The sequence below is a fragment of the Plectropomus leopardus genome, chromosome 23 (genome assembly GCF_008729295.1).
Source record: "Plectropomus leopardus isolate mb chromosome 23, YSFRI_Pleo_2.0, whole genome shotgun sequence".
Classification (NCBI taxonomy): Eukaryota; Metazoa; Chordata; class Actinopteri; order Perciformes; family Serranidae; genus Plectropomus; species Plectropomus leopardus.
Genome location: NC_056485.1, coordinates 17,415,252 through 17,423,619, shown reverse-complemented (window position 1 = coordinate 17,423,619; position 8,368 = coordinate 17,415,252). Strand labels below are relative to the sequence as shown.

General features: G+C 38.7%; 1 protein-coding gene across 1 annotated transcript; it reads left to right on the top strand.

Annotated features, from left to right (window-relative positions):
- Positions 1 to 689: 689 nt before the first annotated feature.
- On the top strand, positions 690 to 8,111 carry LOC121962215 (uncharacterized protein C17orf114-like). Its single transcript, XM_042512436.1, has 3 exons — positions 690 to 910; positions 7,348 to 7,443; positions 7,523 to 8,111. Exons 2-3 carry the CDS (start codon positions 7,359 to 7,361, stop codon positions 7,693 to 7,695), a joined length of 258 nt encoding a protein of 85 aa, XP_042368370.1. The 5' UTR covers positions 690 to 910; positions 7,348 to 7,358; the 3' UTR covers positions 7,696 to 8,111.
- The last annotated feature ends 257 nt before the right edge of the window (positions 8,112 to 8,368 follow it).

Genomic DNA, 8,368 nt, shown 5'->3' with positions numbered 1-8,368 from the left:
TGAGTAAGCAACATGTAGATGCCATTTGTGGGGCGCTACAGTGTTAAATATCATATTATATGTGCATTTTCTTAAGATGTGTGGACCATTTTATGAGGAAAACGCTCAAAGTGCTTTACAAAACAAGACGAAAAAAAGAAAAGACCATATAAATAAACAAAAATAGTTAACATTAGGAAATACAAAAGGATGCTATGACTGATAGTGACCTCTCACCTCTTTGGAAGAAGGAGTGAAAAAGTCCCTACACGAATTAGGCAAAAAAAAAAACACTTCATCAGTGATCAATACACTTAAAAAGCTGACAAAGATAATTGAGTCTATTGTTAAAATATGATTACATCATGCTCATAGTGTAGGTTAAAGTTCCTTGATTCATGATTTTAGTGATTCATTTTAACCTGTTATCTCTGCACACACACGACTTCATCTTTCATACTTCATCTTTCATGACTTTTGCAGGAGGGGCAGCTATTTATATGCTGGAAGCTATTTCTGATCAAACTCTGTGTTATCTGTATCAACAAATATGTGAATGAGGTGGAGGCAAAACAGAGCAAAGCATGCAGGGGGGAAGCGTCTGAATGTGGGATGGTGAGAGGCAGCAAATAAAGAGAGAGGGAGAGACAGTGAGGGAGGGTGAGAGAAAGCAGGCGTGTCCACTCACTCCCTCGCCGTGCTCCGGGGATTTGCTATTTAAAGTCCAGTCGCTCCGCGCCACAGAAACCTTTCCGCGCTGCCAACCAGGACGCAACAGGACGCACAGTTAAGGACGCGCAGAACCGAGCAGAGGACATAAATGTGAATAAAGGAAGCGAAAAGAAAACGTGGATGAAGTGACAGTAGTGTTGCAGCTGGGAATTATCAAGAATACACGGCCTATATTCAAGTCTACAAGTTTTTTCACCAGGTAGGTAATTTAAAATGCCATTTTACTTATTATGACCTGTATTTATAAGGCTGCTTTTGCATAAATATAGTTATGTTTCTTATTAAAAGCGTGTCTGTTTTGGTTTACGGAGCAGGAGGTGTGTCAGTGGGAGGGTTCCTGGTCATAAAGAAAGCACTCTTCTATGCTTGACAGCTCCTTATGAGCCATTATAAACTAAAAACAACTTGTCAAACTTTATTCTGCACGCTTGAATGCGCGACCTTTTATTCTCTTTAACTGTCCACACACTAATATGGGCCAAATAACGGAAATTATGAGCAAGTTAACCCTTTGAAACCTGGGTAGACTAGTTTGATTTCTTCCAAAACCATGAGGAGAAGGCAGTGGGTATCTTAAAAAGACTTGACCAAAAAAATAGTAGAAAAATAAATAAATAACGGTTAAAAAAAAGAAACCAAACAAACCCCCAAAGTACCTGAAAATAATAGGGAAAAAGAAGTATAGAAGAAGTATAAATTATAAATAAATCATATTTTCTCTAAATACATTTTCCATATAAAATTACAATAATCATAAATATACGTTTCTCTACTTTTGTTCATAGTTTTTAATATATATTTTTCCAATATTTTTCTCTTGTCACCTTTTTACTATTTTTTAAAAACTTTGTTGGAGATTTCTTACCAAGTTGGCCATTACCTTTTTAACAATGTTTTTTGTTATACCAAGAAATTAAACCAATTTTTCCAGGTTTTAACGGGTTTAAGAGCTTGTAAGACGCATCTGAATGCAGCAAAACTGATGTCGATTCGGGTTTTTAAAGGGTTAAACCATAATAAATGCATCATCTTTAGACTTTGCTTCATGTTTTAATGACCAGATAATGTGTTTTTCCACTTCTGACGCTTTAAATATGCAAACAAGCCCCTCTTTAACTCATTAATACAGCTTTAGTTTCCAGTCTCAAACGCTACTTCAGATGCGCGTGCAGGAGCGGGAGGCTTTGTGTGCGCGTGCGGGTGGAAGGTTGAATGAAACGCTGCGCCAGACAGGCTAATCTGAGCTTTCATCAGGAGCACTACGCATCACTTATCTCCTCTCTGTCTCCCCGATTAACCTGTTAAACATGACAAAAGTAGTGGTGGAGGAAGTATTTAGTTTACTGCAGTGTACTCACTACTGGTTAGGGTCTGTGCCAAAAAAATATTGGGGGGGGCAGATATTAAAAAACTGTTTTTGCAGCCCAGTCGCCATGAGTTAATTTTGCAATGTGCATTTCTGCAAAGAACAGATTCGTTATTTGTACATTTCATGCATCTTTATCCGTGTTTCTAAAGTGATCTAGTATATGAGCTGTCATCAGGAGGCGGAAGTGAGATGGCTGTCAAGCTGCATACCACTATTTCAGACCAACAAACAACAAAACTTGATTTTTTTTATCAAGTTTCTAGTGGGATGGTGCCATGAAAAACAGATATTTGTTTCAGAGACATTGTAGTGTTTTCATTGAGATAATGCCATGAAAATTTTTTTTTTTTTTCGACGTCGAAGTCATCCTGTTTTTTCTTTGGGACAGTGGTTCAAAAAGTGGTTATTTTTTACTGAGAACGCATTGCATTTCCAGCCGGGATTGTGCCCCCAAAAGTGGATTTTTAACCCAAAACACAATCTTTTCCTCACCGTAACAAACTGGTTTTCTGCCTTAACATAACTAAAAGTTAACCATAGTCGGGTTGAGTTTCCGTCCTAAATGTATTATTTATTTCAGCCTTCCTTTGCAATAAAGTTACTAACATAAATAACTACATCAAAAAAGACAACTTTCTGTGTGCCGAGGACGACATTTCTGACTCTGTGTCGGGATCTGATTCATGTGTACGATGGTGGCAAACTTACTCACTCATCCAAACAACTTCACACTCCACACTGAGCTTCCTTGGGTCGGGGAACAAAAGCGTATATCACTGACACTCGAAATGTTTGAGTTTGCTACAATGTAACATCTCTGGTCTCTCTTTTTGTGTCTGTTCTTGAGCGTTTGGCAGCAACAGAGAGCGAGCTGTAGCTGGGATGCTTTTTGGCGGTGTAACAGTCAATAAGGCCTTCCTCTTAATACCCTATATAATTTGTGTACAAACTAGGAAGGTTCCTAACCACTAATTCCCCCGATGTTTAATTGGAAATTTAAAATATCAATATTCGCCACTCAAATGTAGTAAACTAGAAGTATAAAACAGCATAAAATGGAAGCACAAGTTCCTTAAAAGTGCATTTGAGCAGTATTTGAGTAATGCACTGACATTATTTCCATTAATGATCTGTCTGTTGAATGAGAGCTCTGTAGAAACATTAAAAGCTGATTAATCAACTGGCTGTGATGAATATGAAGTAAAGCCGATTGTATGCTGCTATTAATGGACACACAGACACACTTGTGCAGGTATACGTGCACAGAGTCGTGTGTGCGTCATCCAGCCTGGCAGGCCTGTGTGAAGCTTTGTGCTGCAGGCAGTGACACAACACTGCACTTTTTTTTTTACAAAACCCCGGAGACTGAGGGGAAAAAGAGGGAGCTCAGTGGAAATGTGGAGCTGTGGGAAGATTGTTATCGCGGTACTGTAAGCATATGTGCTGCTGATCGCTTTTACGTTGTTTACAAAGCAGATAAAGGACTGAGTGTGGAGTGGTTTGCAAGAAAAGAAAACACATTTTAAGTCTCCTACAGATTTCTGTGTAAAATTTCTTTGTAGATTTACTTTTTGCATCTCTTTCGGTCATTTTGTATCTCTTTGTGGCTGTTTGGCATATCTTGGTGGTCGTTTTGCAAGTGTACATAGTGTTTTTGTGTCTCTTTTTGCAGTCTGTAGGTTTTTTGCATTTCTTTGTAGTCATTTACTGTCTCTTTGTGGTCGTTCTTTTTGATGCATCTTTGCATCTCTTTGTGGTTGTATTTTACATCTTTTTGTGGTCGTTTTGCACCTCTTTGAGGCTGTTTTGCGTCTCCATTGTTTTGTACATTTTTTGCATTTTTTTCTTATTTTCTTGCATCTTTTGTAACAGTTTTGCATCTTTTTAGTTTTGCACTGTAATGTTTTTTGCATTTCTTTATTGTTGTTTTGCATCTGTTTGTAGTTGTTCTGAGTATCTTCGTGGTTGTTACTGCATCACTTTGTTGTCCATCTCTTTGTGGTAATTTTGCATCTTGTTGTAGTTGTTTTTGGAATCCTTGTGGTCATTTTGCATCGCTTTGTAGTCGTTTGAGGTATCTTTATGAGCAGTTTGCAGCTCTTTGTAGTTTTGTGTCACTTTGTGGAAAACACATTTAAGTCTCATGTAGATCTCCCTATAAACATACACATGCTCAAACATGCAGTCCAAATTATGAAAACCACAAGCTGAAAGTCACTAACTAATGCTTCTCTGGAGGGATTTCGCAATTTTCAGCTCCATCAGTGAGCCACCACTGATTGAGCAAGTAAAACCGCATTATTCAGGCGCTGCTCACATCAGCTGCCTGCAGGCTGCAGCTTTCAGAGAAGAACATGAGGAGAAAAGCAGGTCACTGCAAAACTTTAGACCAGTTTATTTCTCTAGATCTTCAATCCTGCTTACTATCTACTTTTCCTTTCTCCTCCTCCTCTGTGGTCAGTGTGGCATGTCTGAGCTCTGAGCGTGTTTGCCATCTGAGGTTGTTTTTTTCCTCCAGGCTCCCGGGCTGCTGCCAGACCCCCACAGCCAATCATGATCTGGGCCCGAAATTCCTCACCACTGACCAGGACCTTAACAATGTGTGTGCAAAACTGCTTTGCACACTTGTTTCTATGAGAAAACAGTGTATGCATGCCAATTTATTAATACAAAAAGAATTTATAGCATGGGTGGGGAAAAACATGGTCAGTCAAGTCAGTGCTGCTCCTGTTCTCTTTGCCTCACAATGTGCTCTATACCGTGAGCTCTCATTTCACAGGCAGAACCTCTAAATTGACCTAACCATAATGGATTCACTGTCTGTAAATGGGATAGGATTTCACAGACACACCTGTGGGAAAATGAGAAGGGAGGTGCATTAGATGGTTAAGAAATGTAGGAGAAAAAAGGAGCTTTTTCTGTGTGAAACTATCCAAAAAAGACAGTGTGAGAAATGACAGTTTTTCAGTTAGTTTTTTCTCCCCTGTGGCTCGACTGCGCAGCAGCTCTGCGACTGTATGTGTGATCTGTCACGTCTCCACGGCCTCACTGAGTCGAGCAGCGAACAGTGAAAAAAAAAAGATGTCAGCTGCTCTCCTGTATGTTGCAATCACAGTTTACTGTTTGTCAAATGTCAAAATCTTTCCAGCTGTGATTAATGAACAATGGGGCTTAGAGCTTTATCACTGAGTGGCTTTTCTCATCAGGCTGAAGTGATTTGCTTTAGACAATGTGTCTTTTTGTAGCCTTTTTTTTTTTGTCTTTTTAGAGCTGTTTTGCATCTTTTTTTAGTCGTTTTGCATAATTTCTTTAGATGTTTTGCATCTTTAGATAATTTAAGTCTCTGTGGTCATTTAGAGGCCCTCTGTAGGCGTTTTGGCTATCTTAATAGTTTTTTAATGTGCCTTTGTGGTCATTTTGTTTTAAGCATTTTGTAGTAGTTTTGCATCTGATTGTGGTTAATTTGAGTCTTTCGTGATTGTTTTGAACCTTTTGGTGGTTGTTTTATGGTCTCTGCATTTGATTTGCACCTATTTATGGTCGCTTAGAGGCTCTTTGTAACTGTTTCTGGTGTCCTTGTAGTTGTTTTGTGTCTCTTTGTAGTCATTTTGCATCACGTTTTGGTCATTTTTGCTTTTTTGTGGTTGTTTGGCATTACTTTCTAGTTGTTTTAAATCTCATTGTGGTTAAATTAAGTCTTTTATGACCATTTTGCATATTTTTGTGGTTGTTTTAATGTCTCATTGCAGCTGATTTGCATCTCATAGTGGTCATTTAGAAGCTCTTTGTTGCTGATTTGGTGTCCCTCCATTGTTTTGTGTCTTTTTGTAGTAGTTTTGCATCGCTTTTCCCACATTTTGCTTGTTTTGTGGACATTTTCTGTTTATTTGTAGTTGTTTTGGATAACTTTGTGGTCATTTGCATCTCTTTGTAAAAGCTTTACAATTCTTTGTAGATGTGTTACGTCTCTTTGTAGTTGTTTTCCAGCTCTTTGTGGCAATTTTGCATAGCTTAATAGTTCTTTTGCATCTCTTATTAATTTTGCATCTCTTCTTAATTGTTTTGCATCCTTTTGGTTTTGTTTTGCATCTTTTTATGTTTGTTTTATGTCTTTATGTGGTAATTTTGCATCTCTTTATAGTTCTTTTGCAGTTGTTAATGTAATTAATAGTAATTAATGTGTCTCTGTGGGTTTATTTGGCATCTCTTTGGTTGTCTTTCAACTCTCTCGGCTGTTTCTGTGGCTATTGATGTTTGATCAAAATGTTTTACATAAAAGTTCAGGTAATTTGCAGCAGAAACATTAAGGCTACGCAACTCTTCTTTTATCCTGAATTACAATAGAAACTGTAAAGATCCATCGCCTCCCTCTGCTCCATTTCATCTGACCTATTTCTTAACCCGATTAGACTAAAATACCCTTTTTTCACTCACTTTAAGTAAATACAGCTCAGCGCTGGCGTGTGGCCCTGACTTTATCTTATCATTCAGAGGTGCCACAGACACTGTAGAGAGACAGCCCTATAGGGAATTATGAATTTGAATGACGTGTTGCTTAATGAATCAGATTCTGCAGCATTAGATGAAAGATCAGGCGTATAGGTCGGGGCGAATCTAGGCCCAAAAACGCCTCAGTGGAGAATGTCAGCTGAGTGAACAAAGTTCAGAAAAGCTTTTCAGATTCTTAAAATGAACACAATAGATGAGATATGCGCCTCTCTGCCTGTTAGTCATAACCTGCAAACATCAGATGACCTCTATGTAACCTGTTTGGCTCAGGAGAGGGTTTAGTAACTCCTCTGCCTGCCGTAGCCCATTGACGTGCTTTTCCAGGATTAGGTGGCGTGGAGGATGATGATGGCACACTAAACACTGACTGATTGGCTGGTTGCTGGGACACTGTTCAGTTCAGTGATACTGTCAGCTTAGGTGAGGATATCACCTCGCTGAGTGCACGATCATAATTCCATTAAACTGTGACCTGGTGATGAGACAAGGAGCTGTCAGCAGGCACTCAGACATGCTTTGATAAGGCTGCTTAAATGGAAACTTATAGACGTGAGCATGATGGAAAATTAAATCCAACATACTTTTGACTCAATATTTGACAGAATTTTGCAGTTTAGGACAGCTTTTCCTCTGTTTTTTCAGTCTCAAGGGGAACCCTGTGCATTAAAACTATCATTATTTTAGTTTTTGTCTACCTTTTTGTTGATTTATTCTACTGTTTATCTTAAATTTACATCTGCTCACTCCCCACTCTACAGATATCTCAGTGATGGGTGTGAAGATGCTGCAGTGTTTTCCTTTCTACAGACGCTGTAAAGAGCGCTGCAAGAGCAGGCAATGCCCCCCTGCGGCAGGTAAACAGCAGCCACACACAAAGAAAATCAATAAACAGGCAGACTGATAAAACTGACTTTCTGTTTCTATCTTCCTCAGTTCCCATTGAGGAGATGAAACCCCGACTGTGCTCCACGACATCCTCGGGCAGCGAAAGCGAAGGAGCTGGAAGCCTGAGTCGCGGTTCCCAGATATATTTCTCCACCAAGGCCCGCCTGTCGTTTAGACACCAGCTGGACAGCAACATCAACGCAGTGGACGCCACCTACTAAGAAGGACGCGCGGCTGCAGAGGAGATAAATGGACTCCTGTATATATACGTTTTCCCGTCGCACATTCATGCTTGGACCCTGTGGTGCAGACTGACAGCTGAGCGAGTGCATCTATCGCCGCCTTTAGATGTGATCAACAATAGTTGTGCACGACTTGTTTACAGCATTCACAACCAAAAAGTGCATTACTTTTTTCTACTGTTCTTTTTTGTTGCTTTTTTGACAAACTTTCTGGAAATTAAAAAACTGCAGAGTTTTGGAATTTTGCTGTTGGGATAAGGGGTGTTTCACAAAGCAGGATGAGGGAGTTAAACATTAAAGTGTCGGGGTTCCCACACCTTCTTAACCCTTTGAAACATTGGAAAAGGCAATAAGCAACATGACCTGCAAACTGCAAAAAAATCAGTAAAAGGTGAAAAAAAGGACTTGAAAATGATATTTTAAAAGGGGGAGTGAATCATTAGAGAATTATCAAATAACTAAAAATATCAAGAAAATAATATTCACGAATATTATAATTACACACTTAAAATTGTGTTATAGAAATAAATATATTTATTATTTTTTGGTTTTATTTTAGCACTTTTAAAAGGTAATTATCTTTTTTTTCTTCTTTTTTGATGCTAATTTCAGGTCTTTTTCTTGCAACTTTTTTTTTTTTTTAGCAATTTCT

Coding starts and splice junctions, on each gene's coding strand:
- LOC121962215 (XM_042512436.1), top strand. CDS start 7,359: ATGGGTGTGAAGATGCTGCAGTGTTTTCCTTTCTACAGACGCTGTAAA. Junction 7,444..7,522: donor GCAATGCCCCCCTGCGGCAG/GTAAACAGCAGC, acceptor TATCTTCCTCAG/TTCCCATTGAGGAGATGAAA.